Genomic DNA, 20246 nt, shown 5'->3' on the forward strand with positions numbered 1-20246 from the left:
TGTGTGTGGGGTGTATGTGAGTGTGCATGTGTGCGCATGTGCTTGTGTGTACATGTGTGTGGTGTGTGTATGCGTGTGTGGTGTGGTGTGTGTGTGTGCATGTGTATGTGTGGCGTATGTGTGTATTGTGGCATGTGTGTGCGTGTGTGTGCATGTGTGTGCATGTGTGTGCATGTGTATGTATGGTGTGCGTGTGTGTGTGCATGTGTGTGGTGTGTGTATGTGTGCATGTGTTGGTGGAGCGGATCTTCATGGTACATACGAAGGATGGCACAATTTGCCACTTATGTTCTTTTTCTGCCTCTCAGCTTCCTAGGCTGGCCTGGAAGTTTGATTCTTCCTATTGAAAATAATTGTTTGTTTTTTTAAGTAGAAAAAAATTATTATTTTCCACGCTGATCTGTATTTCATATGGACCAGTGACTCAGAATTTACACTTGTATTGTAGAGATATTTTTGAAATGACGTGTATAATAGAGTTATCATTTCAATATTGAATAGACTACAGATCGGTTTGGGTAGGATTCTGTTCAGTCCCACGTACAGAACTCGGCAGAATTCAGAGGGACTGGGAGGACCTGGAACAGCATGCAGACCTTTGAAGTCAGGACACCCTTGTTATCATGCTTCCTAAGTGAAGCCAAGACAGACTCCCCTCAAATTCAGGATGAAGGATGTGATCACTTAGTAAATAAAAATCATAAATAAAAATCATTCTCTTTCATGCTGAATTCTCTGACCCATAATTTTCTTTAATAACTGTATACCCATAAGTTTGGGGAAGTAAATGCAGCTATGATTATTTAACCACCATTGATGCCTAGTCAACTCTTGCATAAGCCAAGAGGCCTTTTGCTTCTTATTTTATTATGAAGTTTCCGAGTGTCTCCCACCTCCCAGTCATCAGCCACTCTTGTCAGGATTTCAAGGGTTTCTGCATATAGGGTCTTAGAAGTTACAGGCTAATGAAGGGCGGGCCACAGAAACTTGAAAACAAACAATTCTGCTTCAAAATGAAGCTCGCTTGGTGTTCTCAAGATCCTTCAGATGGTGCTGCATTGAGTAACTGCCTTTCTCTCTCCCCTCTCTAGAAGGAAAAACTTGTGTGGTTAATTAGCATCAGGCCCATGTTCCTATTGTTATGTAAACCCATTTTGTTATGTGTGCAACAGCAATGTGTTTTGCACATGTCATCTGCCTGGGACCCACGCCAGTATTTTAATCAACTGGCCAGACACTGGAAACACGGGGCTTGGGAGCAGTGGCAGAGCTCCTGGCATTCGGGTCTTGACTTTGCCTTGTATTCCACACACAGCCCCCTCCAGGTGGACATAGTCATCGACATACAGCCTGCCCGAGAGGGCCCTGAGGTGGTCAAAGACATCATCCTCATCCTGAAGTGCAAGAAGGATGTCAACTGGGTGATCAAATCCTTTGACGTCAAGGGAAGCCTGAAAGTTATTGTAAGCTGGCCGCGTATTTCTTGGTCTTGTTAAACAGCAATGATTTAAACTGAGGTTGTGTGTGTTATTTTTGCAAGGATTCTGCCTCTTTGAACTTTCTAGATCTGTTAGCTTCTACTTTGCAAACTTTGCTTGGTTTCGCCTGATAGATAGGACAGTCGGCATGGTGGGGTAAAACACGGCCCTAGGGAGTATAATACGTGGGTTTGAGTCTTGGTTCTACTTAAAAATTACAGCCTTGGACAAGTCCTTGAAGCTTTCTGAATTCCAGTTACCTCATTAGGAAAGTTTTGAAATGAATCAGAGTGTTTTCTAGTCATAGTAAATATGAAGCAATGAACAAAAGAACATTTTTCATGTCTGAGTATTCTAGAGACTCAATATCATGGTCCTGAATTTAGCTTTTACTCTGGAGTTAGGTGCTTTGGGAGGAAGGAAAATCCATCTGATCCCAGCCATGGCATAGACTTTCCTGTTGAGATCAATATGTATTCCCAGTGCTGGAGTGAGGGAGGCAGACTCAGAAGAATCCTCAGAGCTTATTGGTCATCTGTACAGCCTGCTGAATGGTGAGCTCCTGCTCAGTGTGAGACCCGGTCTCAGAAACAGGGGCAGGCATAGCGTGAAGAAAACCCCTGATGTTGACCTCTGGTCTCCATTCACACATTTGCACACCACACACACACTTGTGCATGTTTCGCACGTGACTTTTTTTTCAAAAGTAACCACAGGTGTACTCCAGTTTATCTCTGAAACACCGTTAAGATGGTAAGGTGATAGCAAGGTAGCTAGTTTGTTGGGAAAGTCAAATGTTAAAGTTTGACAGAATAAAACTCATCTCAGGGGAAAACTAGTTGACTGAATATTGGAGGAAATTATATGTATGTAATGGACGTGTGTGTGCATGTATATGAATTTATGTATGCATGTATGTATCACACCTCTTGACATATTTTTGTAGAGTAAAATTTTAAGGTATTTTTAATTGGCCGGCATTTTTTTCAGTGCCTTTTTTGAAACAGCTGGAGTGAGTCGATTTTAGATTTTTGATTTTTTTAAAAGAGATTGCCTTTGGTTGCTTTGGTTCTGTGCTCACTTGCACACAGCACCTTCCATGGGATCCAGCAGTTGGCAAAGCCAACAGTTCTCTACAATTCCAGCCTCATAGGTGAACTCACCAGAGGAGCAGACAAAGCCAGTAGCACACAGATCTCAATTTTAAAATAATTCTTCCTTGTTCCTAGGGGGTTTTTTTAAAAATTTATTTTTCTTAGACTTTGAAACAGTCCAAATACCCATCAATTGTAGTGTGACAGATGAAGCTGGTGTCGAGTGCAAACCCCAGCCATGATTTTCCAAGGTCATGGGTATTTTGATTGCCTTCCGCTGGCATGGCGTGAGGGGAGAGGTGGTGGTGACCTGGAGTGTCTGCTGCTTTTGCTGCCTGGCACATCAACCAAATGTTTTTAGCTTCAGAATAACAAAAACAGGAAAGAGAATCAAGCTTTGAAAGGCAAAAAAACATACGGTATGTTTCAGTTCCCTGCTGGAGTGCTCGCGCATGCTCTCAGCCCTGACCTGTGGCTCCTGCTGTCCCTGAATGCATGTGCCTGGACAGCAGCAGGCCTGGGCTTTGCTTTGAAGGTCCCTGTCTCTCAGAGGAATCAGAAAGACTAGAAATGAGATCGGCCATCATCCCAAGCAAGATCTGTTTCTATTCCTCTCTTTGGCTGGACTCCTGTTCCAGGCCAATTTTGGATAATACATGGCAACATTGCTAAACAATTAGGTAATGTTCCATCATGTTCTTTTTCTTCTCCAATTCTCCACTCAGTTTCAAGCTATTTGACTTCTAACTCCCTGTCCCAGATGTGAATCCGAACTGTGTCGTGAGGGATGGTGCGTGCGAAGACAGAGATTTTACTTGCCGCTTAGAAAAGGAGACGTAGTTTGTGGAGAGCTTAATCCTTGTCTTCCCTGTACTGACAAGGTTGCTAAGTGAAAAAAAAATAAAGGGTCCTGACTGGACCAGACAAGGCAAGCTTCAAGGTCCATCTCCCAGGTCATGGTGGAGAGTCTACCCAACAAGGGGTCTGTTTCTGTAACTGTCAAATGGGTACAGGGTGCCAGCAGTCACCTTGAAAGCTATTGTGTGGTTTAGGTGACTTCATTGATCCCTCAAGTGTTTAGGGCACACAGGGTCTCTCTCTCTCCCTTAAAGCACACAGGTGGTGAAAATTCTCAGCTATGTCTGTTACTCAGTTGCAAGTTTCAGCTTCTCTTTCACTGGCAGAAGAATGGCAGAACCTCACTCACTCCTTGTATTAAAGGAAGATTAACTAAGAAAATATATGTAAATATTAGCATGGACCCATTGTAGAAAGAACTCATCCTCTTTCCATAAGTGCTTGCTGGAAGAGTTTGTCCACAGGAAGTGAAGTGCTTCGTGAACCAAGGTGGAAACTGGAACCACAGTTCGTAGGGAGGCGAAAGAATGACCCCGTGGCACGTGCGTGGCTGTGCGGAGTTTGTCAGAGCTCCAGCAAGGGCAGCATGCAGCCTGTGTAAGGGACAGTGGTCAAAGAGACAGAAAGAACGATGCAGACACAGCACTGACATGTGGCTCCGTCTTGTTCCCCGGGTTCCCTGTAGACAGGGTGCTGTGACTTCCACAGCAGGGAGAGCTCCAGAACAGGGAAGGTGAGGGGGGCTTCATAGCCGTTCCCTCTCATGGGTCAGAGAGATGGGTAAAGGCTCCTGTGAAGAGTTCTGTTCCTGGGCCTGCATGGTGGAAGGAGAGGACCAGCTCCTACAAGTAGGCCTCCAAGCACCACCTCTCTCTCTCTCTCTCTCTCTCTCTCTCTCCTCTCTCTCTCTCTCTCTCTCTCTCTCTCTCTCTCTCTCTCTCTCTCTCTCTCCACACACACACACACATACACACACACACACACACACGATAAAATTATAATAAATTTAAAAGCTGAAAGCTGTTTCCTCTTGTGCTCTTTGATGCAGCGTCATAAATATGACTCCTTCTTAGAAAACACATTGCTAGTTTAAAGCCTCAGTGCATATATATATTCTCTACCCACTGCTCCCCAAAGCCCTTCTCCCTATGCCATCATTTCTAGGGCATGGGGCACAGCCACTTAGGCTCCACTTAATTAATAATTCATAATAGAGCTGAGGAGTATGGTGATGGTGTTTGGGGAGACTCCCCTTGAGCCCCCACTTGACTGTACTATGGTTGGGAAAGCCTGGAGAGTCCAGGAATAGGAAGGTGAAGAATTTACTCAATGCTGAGAACCAATTTGCCTCCCATTATCCCGGGTCTTGCTGCTTTACTAGCATGTAGAGTGACATCTAATCTTTTAAGTTCCAAGCCATAATTAATAGGAATTACCCTGACAGCATCTAGATTTATGTGGAAAGTCATGAACAGATCACTCTGTCCTGGTACAGCAGGACAGGTGGCCGTTGAGATGATGGGATTCTGGAAAGAGAGTATTTTCTCAGCTGTCTGACAACATGAACGTCTAGGGCAGATGAGGCCAGGCAGTATTGTTTAGGCCAAGGTTGCAGTTCCAGCCAGTCAAAACACATGCTGCTTTGAAAGACTGGAAGAAGCTGTGCCTCAGAAACTCCTGTTGACCGAATAGTAAGCTCTAAGAGCTGCCTGGGTCTTCCTTGATTTCTGTCCCATTTCTGTCTTTCATCCCTTTTTCTTTACCACTTCCTTTTCTCATCCACCCTCCCCCTTCCCTCTCTCCCTCGCTTCCCTTTCTCTCTTCTCATTCTTCCCTTAGGATTTTCCTCTGAGTTTGAGTAAGAACTAAACTAATCTCAGTCTATAACAACCGAGCTTACAAACGGTAGCAGGGCCCTGTTCCTCTCCATCTGGTTTCTTGCGTGCTCACATGGAGTCGTGAGCGGCCAGCCTGGCAGGTTTTCCCTAGATGAGCTCTTTGGGTAACAGGCAGCTAGTATATGTGTCCTCAGACAGTCTCCCACAACCGAGGAGGCCAAGAGAATGAGAGCCTGTGCGTCTTTTATGACTTTACAGTGGGAAAGAATTAATATTTAGTCATGTTTGGGGCAAATAGAATGGGAAACAAATGAGGCATTTAGAAAAAATGCTGCAGATATGCAGGAGAAAATCACTGGGCATGGAAATTAAAGGGATTTTGATGCAGCATGACAATGGCATAATCTATGCTCTGGAAGCTTCTCTGGTCCGCCAGAGCAGTTGTGCAAACTGGGCCTTGCCCTTGGGTCCCTCTGCGGTGGTCAGGTCCCTTGTCCACTGACAAGATCCCTGTCACGGGCGTCAGCAGAGCACATAGACACTGCCACGCCCTGGCTACCCAGAGGCTATCCATATCCTTCCTTGAAAGAAAACCAGCATTTTAGCAATTATAGCTGATTATTTCATAAAAGCTAACCTTTCAATATGGCTTCTTGAATTTTCATGTTGTCTTTATATAACAGCCACATCAATCCTGATGTCCTTTCAGTTTCAATAGATGTGTTGCCTGTATAAGAATATATAGTTTGTAGATTCCTCCTTTATTACTAAATAAAATACTAATACTTAACCAGCTTCTTAATTAATACCCCAATCATAAAGTATAGTATGTTAACAGAATTGGGAAGTAAATACAATTTCAGGATGGCTAAACCAATCATATTATAGATAAAATGTAAAGACTTGAGTTTTACCATGTGGAAGTCAATAGCTCATATAGCATTGGGAGAATCACAAGATCCTACTGTCTTTCCTTTAGGTTGAGGCTGCAAGAGGGCAAAACCACTGGAGTGTTTGTAACACAGTGTGCACACCTGGGTACTTTATACACAATTTTGAATAAAAATAGGAAGGGAACATTTAGAATGTGTACTTAGCACAGGCGGCCAAAATAAAGTGAGAAGGCAGCGTGGGTGGGCGTCACTTTGTGTGTGTTACTTTGTATCTCAGTGTCTTATCCAAGGAAGACAAGAGTTCTAGGGTAGATCCTTATACAATCTAGGATTTGCCGATTTCAGTTAACTCCTTATTCGAAGTATCCTTTTAGAATATCTCTTATTCTTTGCCAACTTTATACATGATACAATGTATCTTAATCATGCCTACCCCAAGCTCCCACCTTGATCCCCCATGGACACCCCATAAAATATTCCCTTCCCACTTACGTGTCTTCTCCATCTTTCATTTTTGTGACTCATGGAGCCAGGTCAGTGCTGCCTGTCCGAACGCTGACCGACCAATCCTCTTGACCTTGCGCGGGTCCTGGAAAGCCCTTTCAGTTTTATACTCACAAGTGAAATTTTGCTGTTCCCTTTAGGCTACCAACAGCGTTGGCTTTGGAAAAGACAGTGAAAGATCCATGACAGTGACCAAGTCGATAAAAAACGACACCCTTTCCACCCAAGAGAATCTGGTGCAGTGGGCATTGGATAATGGCTACAGCCCAGTGACGTCATACACCATGGTGCCTGTGGCAAATAGATTTCATCTCCGGCTTGAGAACAATAATGGTACGCCTGGTGTTCTGTCTCTCGGATGAAGTGTTTCTGTGAAAGACACTCACATCCACGAGATGGTTACTGGTTGTCTATAACATCCTTTTCAAAAGAATCATGTGGAAGGAGGGGTTAGGTCTCCTAATCGTTTCTGCCTATCTTATCCGGAGGCGGGTGTGGCCTTAAGCATCTATCAGCTGGGCCCAGATAACCATGGATGCTGGGAATTCTGCGGAAACACAAGTTTCTCTCACATTTTATTGGAAATATGGTGATGCTGTACATTGCCTTTACGGAATTCTGTCTTCCTTTCAAGGAATAAGGGTGCCTAAGCGGCCCTCCTCTCCCAGAGATGAGTCTCAAAAGGACCAGGGTACCTGGATATCACCTAGATTTTTATCAGTCAAAAAGAAGGCAGCAAAATAATTCTAAAAGAGCAGTATCCAAGTGGCAGCGGACTCACCCACTTTGATAAAGAACCTGGGCTCCGTCCTTGGTGCTGCAGAATATAAAATGAAAATGCCAATGTTGTTTCAAGAGATATTTTTGAGAAATGATTTTAAGACCCCTGGATTAAATGAAAGTATTTAAGGTCCTTTGCATAGCATGTTACTGCCCCAATTGGCACGGGTATATAGTTGGTAGGAACTTAGAAGTTGTCGAGCAGAACGGCTCAGTCGTGGTCGAGCATTGCCGTCACACTAGAAGCCTCAAACGTTCACTGGAGCTGCATTTTATCCAAAGCCCCAAAGTAATTTCAACGTGAAGCCCAAGTTGAGGATCATGGTTACAGTCCAAACTTTTGAAGTTTAAAACTCGGGAAACTGAGTCCCAGAGAAATAAGTCACATTTCCGAAGCCACTCAGCTAGTTAGAACCCCCGGATCAGAATTGGGGTTTCCACACTGCTTAGGCCATTCTATGCCCAGCGCTTTGACTCCAGTTTTGTTACCGGTGACCCCCTCTCTAATGATGACGCAGCCTGGCATCAGCCACCCACGATGCTTCACTGGTGACCCCCTCTCTAATGATGACGCGGCCTGGCATCAGCCACCCACGATTCTTCACCTTTTGTTTCCACAGAGGAGATGAGAGACGAGGAAGTCCACACCACTCCTCCAGAGCTTTGGATCCTGCTGGGCCATGGCCACAGGCCTACCCCGGATAACCCACCCTTCCTGGGAGGGAAAAGCAAAGATGAAGGTCTCCCCTTCTCCTTCCAGAATATCCCCAAGAAAGGCTGGAAGGAGGGAGAAGATAGGATTCTCCGTCCAAAGAATCCTGCCATTCCCAGCATCCCACTGTTTCAGGAACACAGAGAGCCGGAAGAAGTACAGGGGGGTGTGGCCAGCGCCTTGTCAGTCAAGTGTGACCGTGAAAAGTTGAGGGTGACTGTGAGCAAAGACTCTCTCAGAGACTCTCTCAAGGTCAGTGGCTCAGTGTGGTCCCCCAGCCAGCTGCAATCCGTGCCAGCGATTTCCCTGTAGCTATTTCACTTTTGAACCCTACACTCGGTAGTTTTTTCCCTTAGTTGGACCGGCCACTTCCCCTGGGCTACAGCCCTCATCCGACTTCCTGTTGTTCTCAAAAGAGGAGAGGAGTTCAGATCCCCCTGTGTCAATATTTTGCTATTGAGTTTTCATTGCCAATGAACACAATCGGGCTGTTGACAGGTGGTGGCCGGGGAGAAGGCGGGAGGGGGAGGGGTACGGCGCAGGCCGCAAGCTGCCTCTGCTTTGGGAGGTAGGTACGCCTCTGTCTGAGGTAGGCTGAGGTAGGCACTGCTCCTTCCTGGGTGCGTTGAGTGAAGCCCTCCACTCTGCCTTTGGTGTTGTCCATTTCAGACCGCTAACTACTCAGAGATAGAGCTCACCCTGTCAAATCATTCATGCAAAGCCAAGATGAATGGCACCCACTTTGTTTTGGAGTCCCCCCTGAATGGCTGTGGCACTGGACACTGGCGGTCAGCCCCTGACGGTGTGGTCTACTATAACTCGGTGAGTATTGGTGGCATGGCTGGATATCACTCAGTGTTAGTCTCCCCATGTCTCCGAAGACGACGGGGATGGAGATAAAGCCAGAAGTCAGATCTCAGCAAAATGGGATGGACTTTGACCCGAACTCTTGTTTTGGTTTATCAGTGAGTCTGTGGGATTTGAAGGTTCTGTTTTCTCAGCTGGGGCTGTGGTAATCACACACTTCCTCCTTTCATCTGATGATGGTTCACCAGGAAGGTGATTGTGCCTGTACCATCCTGCTCTGGTCACACCGGAGGGTCAAATAGGTTGGTCTTTATGGGACTAAATTCCCAAAGCCCTAGGTTATATGTGCATCTCCGGATGGATGCACAGTATTTTGCTTGTTCAAAAATAGGAGGAGACTCCTTCCCTCATGAGTTTAAAATCAGAAAAGAATCTTGGTGAAATGATCAAGTCTCTCTGCCTCTAAGGAAGACCCTAAATTTAAGAAATTTTATTTTTCAAGTTAACTGAGAAAAAGCTGCACAAGCGCCCCCTCCCCCCACTCAAGAGATAATCCATTGTGGTCCGTATAATAGTGAGGTACTTGACTTGGACATTTTAAACTTATTTCCAAATTAGCACTGGGAAGAAACAGCTGCTTCTAAAGAATAAGGATATCCTGGTCCTAGAAGTCACCTCTTTCTTGTATGCTTTTGTTTTCTTGACTGTGAAGAGTAAGGTGTGAATTCTCCAGCTGCTTGCCTCAGTCCCTTCCAAGCTCTCTTGCCTGCCTCTCTTCTTCTTCTTCTTCTTCTTCTTCTTCTTCTTCTTCTTCTTCTTCTTCTTCTTCTTCTTCTTCTTCTTCTTCTTCTTCTTCTTCTCCCTTCTCCCTTCTCCCTTCTCCCTTCTCCCTTCTCCCTTCTCCCTTCTCCCTTCCTCCTCCTCCTCCTCCTCCTCCTCCTCCTCCTCCTCCCTCTTCCAGCTCTCTACCTTTATTTGAGATTCAGCAAGTTAGTTCGCATCCTCATTGACTGTAGATTTTTGAACGTGGCAACCAGTGTGTAAGTTACCAACGTGTAGAGCTTGTTTGTTGAGTCCTCATCCTCATGACGTTCTCTGGACAAACGTACCCGGATGCGGTATGGAACATTCCTTATTCCTTTGGCCCGGACGGCTTTATTGAGCCTGGCATCAATCCGCACATCTGGAGTCCCCATCTCCTTCATGGCAAATTTCCAGATGTCTTTGAGTGCCCTAGGGGCATGCTTCTTGAAGCCCACAGCATGGATGCGCTTGTGAATGTTGATGGTGTATTCTCGGGTCAAGACCTCGGTGCCTGCCTTCTTGCTCCACCTACTCTGTCGCCTTCCATGAATGACACAGCATTTTGTAGGAATCTTCAGACTTTCTATTTGTTTTTATTTTCTATTGTGTTCACAATTCAATCATATGAAATGGGAATAAATTAGGATTTTATTTGTGGAGTTGTGATCTTTGGGTCGCTTTTCCATCCTATTTAGAACTAACCCAGTACAATAATTTCAGCCAATGTTAAGACAGATTGTTGTGAATAGAACATTTTCTTTTCTATACCCATACACACAAGAAAAGACAGTGGGAAGGACTGAGACTAAAAAGGGGGCGAGGCATGCAAGACCAGAGAGAACAATTGCTCCATGGAAACATTAGGCACCATGCTTCTAACCTAAACCAAACTTTCTGCAAACCTTAAAAGGTCCAAAGAGAACCAGTGGTTTGATCAGTGGGTAAAAGCACCTGCTGCCAAGCCGTACAATGTGAGTTCAGTCCCCAGGATCCACATACAGAGAAAGGAGAGAACTGACTTGCAAAGTGTTCTCCAGCTGTCTCTCTTTCTCACACACACACACACAAACACACACACACATACACACACATGCACACGCAGACACGCACTTGCAGACACGCACACGCAGACATGCACACACGCAATCCAGACATTATAAAAGAGTAAACACTGATACAAATTAAAAGGTGCCTGAGGACCCACAAGATGAAGGCAAATCTGTCAGCAGCCCCAGCTCTTCCACTTCCATGTCTAGTGTCCCCACTATTTAATGTAACTTATAATTATTCAACATGGTTATAAATTATAATTTTTTGCAAGGAAAAAAATCCAAGTTTTGGTTCAGATCTCCAGCTTGAGTTGAGCTTTTCTGTATTTTCTCATCACTTTGAGGCTTAAAATCCTAAGAAGTTTGAAGAATTTTCTCTTGCTGTCGTTTGTACCCAGTCCGATTTTCTGTTTGCACTGAATTGTTCCATGGGAAGGAGGCGTATGACACAAATCTGTGCATCTCCTGCATTCTAGATTGTGGTGCAGACGCCATCCCGTGGGGATGGCAGCGGCAGCGGGTCAGGTGGCTTTGAAGACTTGGAGTCAGGTGACAGTGGATTTTCAGGAGACACCGATGAAGGAGAAACTGCCCCCCTGAGCCGAGCTAAAACTGTGAAGGTATGTATTGGTTTCTCTTAGTGGTTTGCTTTGATTTGTTGTGGATTACGTTGTTCATTTGGTTTGTCTTCATTGGGAACTCTCAAAACAAAAGCATTGCATGTAAAAGGCCAAAGTTCAGCATGTGACTGATGTAGCCTCGTCTGCTTGGAGGTGTTCCAGTTTAACTGCAGCTTGCGGCAGCTGAGGAATCCCAGTGGCTTCCAGGATCCGCTCGATGGAAATATCACCTTCAACATGGAGCTGTACAGCACAGACCTCTTTCTGGTGCCCTCCCCCGGGGTCTTCTCTGTGGCAGAGAACGGGCATGTTTATGTCGAGGTAAGAATAGAGTGCTCGCCGTGGGCATCCAGCCTAGTACCCCGTGCAGCTCCTGTAACACCAGCTGGCGCCTTGCGCATCTAGGAAACAGCTTGGCTCAGAAAAGCTTTTCCGGGTCACTTTCTGACAGAAAAAAGGGGGGGATATTGGGATATTATGGCATATGCTAAATGGATGTAGTGGGGTTTTTTGTTTTGTTTTTTTGGGGGTTTTTTTGGTAAATGCCAAAAAGAAAACAGTGAGAAAAATGTGACATCTACCAGTAAAGCACCCCGCTTGTTTCTCTGTCCACACTTTTAGGGACAGTTTTATTCAGTCATCCAGTGTGAGGGTTCGGCATGGATGCTTTCAGATTGCCTCACACTTTATCTTGGATTTACTGTCAAGTGAGAAGCTGTATGTGTGTGTGTGTGTGTGTGTGTGTGTGTGTGTGTGTGTGTGCGCGCGCGTGCGTGCGCGTGTCTGTGTGTGCATGCATGTGTGCGTGTGTGTCTGTGTGTGCGTGTGTGTGTGCTTCTGTGTGTGTACATGTATGTGTGTCTGTGTGTGCGTGTGTGTGCATGTGCGTGTCTGTGTGTGAAGTTGTTTCTGCCGAGTCATTATCTAAATCGCCTCCCGAATTTGTCAAAGCCATTTCCCACCTACAGCAGCAGTCATCGCTCAGAGCTTAAATCTGGAACGTCTATGAAAACATTAGGCAGTGGTGGTAATGACAAAATAGTAACCGTGGATATGTATTGCTGTTTTATGACGCACCGAATGCAGTTGTGAATATCATCATCATGAGTTGACTTGTTAGCAGGATCCTGTGAGAGTGGACTCATTTTTAAGATCCGACTTTCAGATGAGAAAATTAAGATTCAAGCCGTCCAAATAGCGCAGCTGTGGAGTCCTACCTCTTGAGGCCACACTACTGGCCACCAGCTGCCTCTGTCATGGCCCCTCAACTTGTCATTTGAAAGGGAAGAAAACATAACTCTGTATCAACGTCAGTGCCTAAGTTCACAGATCCATTCTGGGGAAGACAGACCTTGGCAGCAGGCTGTCTGCAGTCTGTGTGACCCCATTGGGCATACCATCTGCTGGTCTCACTGAAAGGCATCTTTGGCTTTGGCACGAAGCAGCTGGCTGCTGTTGTGCCTCGTGGTGGGAGGGGTGAGAAGCTTCCTTAGGTGACAGCCACTGCAGAGTAGTGCACCTGGGTACGGGGTTGGAGCAGAGACAGGTAGCCCAGGATGCTTTCTGAGGTCATACTGGAGCGGTCTCCCCTGCGCCCACCCCTCCATTGTGCGTGCATTGCAGCGCTTTGGGGGAAAACCACTGCTCTGTGTGTGTTGTTCCTAACCATGATTGCCCCTACGAGAGGGCTCTTTTCCTCAGCCTTTTCCATGGCCTCATTAGTCAGTGACTCCTGAGTCTGCCGTGGGTTGGAAAAGACACTACTTAGCTACAGTTTGCTCTTTTCCAAGCATATGCCTAGATATGTTCCTTTGTGGCTTTGCCAGTTTATGCCAGCCAGTGGCGTGGCTAATCTGCCTTGTGCACCCCACCCTCAGTATTTTCCTTTTTCTCCCCTTCCCCCGAAGTACTCGCTTCCTTGAACTGTGGTGTTAGGAGGTTCCCTCTCCCGCCCTTCTGCATTTTTACTCTTGATTTTCTTTCTATATCTTTTCACTTACCATATTTTTATAGTTAAATTTGATTTTAAAAGTAGATCAATTTTGCTGTTTTAAATATCAAGTATGTTAAGAAGGATTTGGAACTGGGGAGTAGTTATGAACCGGTTTAAACTTGATTGAAGCTACCCAAAACCTGAAAGAATCTGTAAATGTTTTACTAAATAGGGTAGCAACTGGCTATGCCCTGTCTTTCTTTCCCTGTTTGGACTCCTCCTCTGGTAGGAAAATTTTTTTTACTTAAGTAAAATAAAACTTCATAAGTCACTGGCTTAACCTGAAAAGTCATTTCTTGGTTTCTTCTCCAGCTGCCCTCCTTAGCCTTTTCTGGAACCTTCTCATTCCTCTAGTCCACAGTTCTTTCCCTTAATCCAAGGTGGTCATTCCTGGGTGATGCCTGGTGATACCATGTTAGTTCTTCTCACAGTTCATCCGGCTTAGTCAGCATCTAGAGTCGCACTGCTAACAGTGGGAGTTCGTACCGGCTGGGACCCACGCTGTTGGCGTGAACCTTTTCTAGTCGCTGTTTCTCACACTAACTGCATCTTCCGCATTAATTGCTGCTGCCATCCTGTAGGAGGGAAGAGAGCTTTTGGTTGGCACGTCAGGAGCAGAGCGTGAGAATTCCTCGGTCTGGTCTCATCCCCAAGCCTGTAATCTTCCTGCCATTCACTTCTGGTCCATCTGCAGCAGGACCTAAGGTTTTTCTCCTCCGAAGCACTGAGGAGACAGTCTAGGCAGACATTCTGCCTTTGCATGCCTTTGAAAGTGAGAAGAGTCAACATGGTTTTACAGTGAAGACTGAGTTCATGTTAATGGCATTTTGTGTTTGTAACATGTATGTAACTTACCTGGTACTCTCTCTAAGACAGAATAGCTGTTCATCAGAAATAACTTGGAAAGATAGTGAAGGTAAATATTTGTGGAATGTTAAACTCGCTGGTAACATCATAATCAGCTTTGCCCTCTGTTCATGTCCGTGTTGAATGTCCCACAGTTACCAGTGTGGGATCTTTCGGGCATGCTATGGATGAGGGTTCCTGCAGTGTCGGGGATTTCCCCTGGGTGGGTTCCAAATGCAAGGTTTGTTTATTATCTCTGTCTTTTTAAGCATTTGGGGGCTCATGGTGTATGGATGAGGACTAGCTTTATTTCTGAAGAGTTGAAGTTTATTATTTATACTTGGTTTAGTTAGGGAAAGAGGCACTGAAGTCAGACAAGTAATTTACACACATTACGTGTCACCAGGCAGTCAAGCCAGTCTTGCTCCAGGGATCTAGCAGGGTTGGGAGACCTGAGGTCTGAATGCTGTTTACATCCGGCTAAGCACTCCTTCCCGTGTCTAAACAAAAGAAGCCTCAGTAAGACCTGGACACGGCACACACATGTAAGAGGGAGATATAAAGGAGTTGGGAATGTCTTCAGGTTAGTTTTCCCTTTAACACGCACCCGCCCCCCGCCCCAGGGGGATTAAAGAATGACGGGAGAGTTCTTGGCAAGGCTGGCTTGGTGCCAGGTTGGTGCCGGCCACTGGGTCACACTGTCCCTGGTACAAAGAACCACGGGCCTGCTGACTGACAAAGCAGGCTGCATCTACCACATCCTGCTCTCCTGGCATTGCTCCACTTTCTCGAGTAGTCCTGTCTGCCTCTGTCACGTGGATTTTCCTCCGTCCTGAGCTACAGGGCAGCATTTTAAAAAAACTGGTCCTGGTCACAATCTGCTATTGTGGCATCGCGGGCTTCGCCTGTGTTTGCTTATTTCGGAAAATCCACTTTGGTGCATAATTTGCTTTCACTTTTTTATCTCCGAGGGCTTACAGAGGGCCAGAGAGACTTAACCCATTTTGTATTTGTAACTTGCAGCGTTTGAATTAAACAGTTTGTTGTCATTTGCGTCAAGTCTAAATGGGAAATATCTTTCATCAATCAGTGTGTGTTTCTGTTACAGCTAGAAAACTAAATATGGTATGAAAACAGAGCAATGTTACCCAAAGAACTACGTCGGGAGAGTAAACAAGACGCCAGCCATTTCTGACTCCACCTTGTTCCTCGGCAGGTATCCGTCACCAAGGCCGACCAAGAACTGGGGTTTGCCATCCAAACCTGCTTTGTCTCTCCGTTTTCAAACCCGGACAGGATGTCTGATTACACCATCATCGAGAACATCTGTCCCAAGGATGAGTCTGTGAAGTTCTACAGCTCCAAGAGGGTACACTTCCCCATCCCACACGCCGAGGTGGACAAGAAGCGCTTCAGCTTTGTCTTCAAGTCCCTGTTCAATACCTCCCTGCTCTTCCTACAGTGCGAGCTGACGCTCTGCACCAGGAGGAAGGGCCCGCAGAGGCTGCCGAAGGTGAGTGGGCTCTGTCTGGACTGCGACTGGGGCATATCCTAACGGGAACGTGGAATCCAAGTTACTGCAGGCTGAGGTTGTAGTTTTGAGTTTTTGAAGTCTTCTGGTTGAAGCAACAGGGAACGATGTGCTTTAGGGTTTTGGAAAGTAAACCCTGACAGTGAGTTAGTTTTTCCGTACGTGCTTAGCTGTACCTTAGAGTGATAACCCAGGAATGATTTCTACCGAGGGAGAGGCTGGCCCTGGCTCTGTTGGTCAGACAGCGTGCCGTGCCAGAAGAACAAGGAATCGAAAGGACGAGATCAGTGCGAGGATTAATTTTTCCAGGTCCCAGTGAGACTGGGATTGCAATTGTTTTTTTGACCTTCTCTGAGTGGGTTATATGATGGCCTTATCTCAGGAGGATTTCTAAGGGAATAACAAATATTTTACTTTCGCCTGGTTTCTTATCAGCTCATCGTATTTGCCTCGTGCCATTGCCCATATTAAACGGCCGTGTTCTGTTGCCATAACAGAAATTAGAACCCTTTGGCCTTGTCGGAGCAGCCACTGCAGGGGCTCTGTTGGGTCAACTGTGACACCTTGTTAGGTCTGCCTTGTGTGGGACAGGTGTCTCCTGCTGTTGCTTCATTTCTATGAGCTAATGTGATTTCATATAATTTCCTCCGTGTGTTTATTCTGTAACTGTTATACACAGTCTTAACTGGATTCTAATTCCCTTGGAATCTGGGATCTACTAGTGTCTCAGAAGTCCAGAATCAAGCTGTAGCATTTATATGTTTAGAATTCTCTTATACAGAGACTGGAAGAAAAAGTAGGTGGAGAAAAATACCTATTAAATAGATTTCTACTGACCTGAATTCCTTGAATCATTTCCCTGAGAAGTTGCTGAGTTTTGTCTACAAATTAATACACAGCCGATCACCAGTCCTCAGGGAACAAAGCCAAAGGCTCGGGCTCTGCTCACTTGTCTGCTTCTACAGCCGCTGCTACCTTTAGTCTTCTAGAAATGAAAGTAACACACACTTCCCTCCTGGGTGAAGAGCAAAGGAGGGATGCTAGTAGGAACTGTTAATGCCTTCTTCTCAAAGGCAGCGGTTCACTGTTCCCAGTAACTCCTGAGTACTTCTGTGACATTCTAGGAAAAGGTACCCATGATCACCAAGTCTTCTTGCCCTGCCCTTCGCTGTGAGTTAAGTGTTTGGGCCAGGGTCAGCCTCTAGGACAGCGAGCAGTAGCATCGTACACTCTTATGTAGCTGGAGGGCTAGCCAGACAGTCAAAGAAGCTGCAGCAGTGGAATGAACTCAACATCTTCTCAACAACATGCCTTCTTCCCACCGTGACCTGCCTTTCCTTCTGCAGGAAAGTTCTTCTCAGGGAGTTAGGGGTTGGATGTCTACTTACGGTGTGATTCTGGCTTGTGTGTGGCCCAGAGAAGCATACACTTTTTCAGATATGATATCCTCCACCTCCAGACATGTCCCTGATAAGTTTCCAGTCTTAAAAAGCTAGAAACCGCTGGTCTCAGACTTCCACGCCTGGATGACACAGTAGAGCATGTGTGAGGTACCGGGTTAAATGTTTGCACCAGGGGAGAAAACGAAAAGTCCAAACCAAAACAAACAGAAGATGATTGTGGGAAACCTAATTTTGTAGAATGTAAAAAAAAAAATCCAACAAGTGTGACAATATGTTTACAGTTATCAACAGATATAAATTCCATCATAACGCAATAAATGCAGCTTCCCACAATCACAGATTACAGATGTTATCACAATGAAGCCATTATTGGACAGGGCCAAGAACATCAATCACATCTGTAGTTCACCCATTTGTCCAACGAATTCTGAAACTTTAACTCTTTGTGGGGAAGGGCCGAGGAGGATATCTGTAAGCTATCCATTGATATTTGCATCTTCGAGTACAGTGAAAAACTACCAGGCCTGCCTTGCTATCTCCCTGATCAGTTAGGGTTCTTTGAAAAGCACACAGATGCCCTGCCTTCCCCACGGTTAGCAGCCGTGAGCTCTCTGGTGAGGGACCAGAAGACAGCGTGTGCAGGACTTGTGACTTTCCTATGAGCCATGACCATGACTGCTTTGCTCCGCCTCTCCGCAGTGCGTGAGTCCTGATGAGGCCTGCACCTCTCTAGATGCCGCCATGATCTGGACCATGATGCAGAATAAGAAGACATTTACCAAGCCCCTGGCTGTGATCCACCAAGCAGATTATAAAGGTGAGAATGGGGGCCTAAACCTGCTCCTCATAGAGATCCCCAGAACACACATGGTGAAGGAGAGGATGACTCATGCAAGGTTCTTCTAACCTTCATCTGCACGGTGTGACACGTATGCACACATGCATGCACACAGACACACAGTAATGTTTCCTCTGACCATTTGCACAATGTGACACATGTACACACACATGTACATGGGTGCACAGAATAACTATTCCTCTGACCATTACTTACATCATATGACACGTATGCACACATGCACACACACAGACACATGGAGTAATGTTTTCTCTGCCCTTCATGTGCATGGTGTAACACATGTGCCTCCACACAGAGATACACAGAGTAGTAAATGTCATCCGACCTTAACTTGCATGATACGATACATACACACACGCACACAGAGTAAATAAATGTTTTGAAAAATTCAGTTCTGTAAATCGAAGTCCAGTTTTGTTTGAAAAAATCAAGAATAAGCCAGCGCTAGTGAGATAGTTCAGCGGGTTAAAGTATTTGCCGTAAAGCCTGACGACCTGCATCAATCCCTGAACTCACATGAATGTAGAATGAGAAATCCGACTTCCCCAAGTCATCCTGACATCCGTCCACATGTGTTCCATGGTACACACATGCATGTACACCACCTGTAATGAACACATAAATGTAAAAAAAAATAGTGTAAAGCCAGTCAATTTAGAAAATACTTCCTTGCTCCAAGAGAGTTCCAATTCTGCCGTTGTGGCTATGTGTAATTATTTACAAATTCTTCTTTAAAGAACAGATGGGGGAGCAGAGAAACAGCTCAGTGGAGGGGGGCTAGGTAGGGCGTAGAAGACAGTGCGTTCGATCTGCACACCACAAAAGAATGACATCATCGTAAAGGCTGGCTCCACCGTGCTCCTCTCCGCTGCACATCAGATGTGCTCCTGTGGGTCTGGGATGTGCTGGGACTTGCACGCTTGCACGGCCCAGCTTTCCCTGCTATGCTCACGGGTCTGCTCGCTCCATGCTACAGTAATGCTTCGTCAAGACCACAGTTACCTCTGGGAGGGGTTCTCACCCGTGAGCATCATCCACTTAGGAATACTGGAAGGAAGTTGAGATTTACAAAGGATTTTTCAGAACTCGGTTGCTCCTCCTCATTCCCAGGGTTTCCATTCCTCATGTGTAAGAACACTCACTGAGCTATACTGACTAGGAAAGAAGGACAGACATGTCCTGAAATGTGTGGTGTCAGCACCAGGGTAGACAGGCAAGCCCAGACAACCAGCGGGGAACTCCAAGGACTGCCGGGAGAGCATCACAGCCCCAGGGACCTGAGAAAGCCAGGATGCATCAGGCAGCTGTCAACAGCTGAGGGGTGGGGCCGCATGTCACATTGGGTGATCTGAGAAGCTGCAGTCCTCCCTGTCTAGAAACAGCCTGTCACTCTCCAGAAGCCTTGCTCTCAAAGGGTGTCAAGCTGAGAAAAGACTGGCAGAGTGAGCAGGATGAGAGGGGTGTCAAGCATTCAGGGTGAGATATGCCAGCATTGGAATCCTGGACCTTGTCCCGCCACCCTGAAGGGCAGAGAGAAGCCTAGCAAAAGCCGGCAAGCAGCTCAGTCCCAGCTGCTGAGTGTTAGAGGGAGCTGTGGTGGCTGACACCAGGTCTGGGTTTAGGGTACCCTGGGATGGTACTTTGGGACCAGGACTGGCAGGGCTTAACAGTGGGTGGCTCTGGAGCAGTCGTGAACTACCAGAGAAGATGCAGGTGGGTACTGGTCAGTCTCTCAATAAGAGGTGGCCATTCCAGGTGTCTTGCCCCTTCAAAGAGGCAGGAGAGCATAAGGTAGAGACTGGCTCACAACCCGGAAGTTAGGGCACTGCCCTTACTCCCTCCATACACAACGGGTTATGGCAAGCCCTCACGACCTCCCCGGTTCATGTTCTTCATCTGGAAAGGAGAGGTTAGAACAGGGACACACAAGCCTTTGCAGCTGTGACACTCGGCTGAGCTGTTGGGAGGAACAAACAGATTTCAGTTCATTTCCTAACCACCCTAGACGCTGGGTGCACATATCAGGTGTTTATTGGGGTTTGTCTTGAATGTGGCTTGTTTGGCTTTAATTGGTTGGTTCTCAGTCATTCAGTAGGTAATCTCACTTCAACTGGGTTGCCCAAATACTGCTACCCTTATTGTTGAGTCCAAGGGAAGGGAATAGGAATAAATTATGT

At 46.1% G+C, this 20246-nt stretch overlaps 1 protein-coding gene across 3 annotated transcripts in view; it reads left to right on the forward strand.

Moving 5' to 3' along the window:
• Positions 1–20246, forward strand: part of Tgfbr3 (transforming growth factor beta receptor 3) — a 182110-nt gene that overhangs the window by 136971 nt on the left and 24893 nt on the right. For all 3 annotated transcript variants that reach the window (XM_038329129.1, XM_038329137.1, XM_038329146.1), the window contains 8 exons: positions 1316–1463; positions 6806–6998; positions 8066–8409; positions 8827–8979; positions 11294–11437; positions 11591–11758; positions 15493–15789; positions 17910–18027. In XM_038329129.1, coding sequence (XP_038185057.1) covers positions 1316–1463; positions 6806–6998; positions 8066–8409; positions 8827–8979; positions 11294–11437; positions 11591–11758; positions 15493–15789; positions 17910–18027 — 1565 coding nt within the window. The remainder of the gene's footprint in view (positions 1–1315; positions 1464–6805; positions 6999–8065; positions 8410–8826; positions 8980–11293; positions 11438–11590; positions 11759–15492; positions 15790–17909; positions 18028–20246) is intronic.

Source organism: Arvicola amphibius, chromosome 1, assembly GCF_903992535.2.
Source record: "Arvicola amphibius chromosome 1, mArvAmp1.2, whole genome shotgun sequence".
Taxonomy (NCBI): domain Eukaryota; kingdom Metazoa; phylum Chordata; class Mammalia; order Rodentia; family Cricetidae; genus Arvicola; species Arvicola amphibius.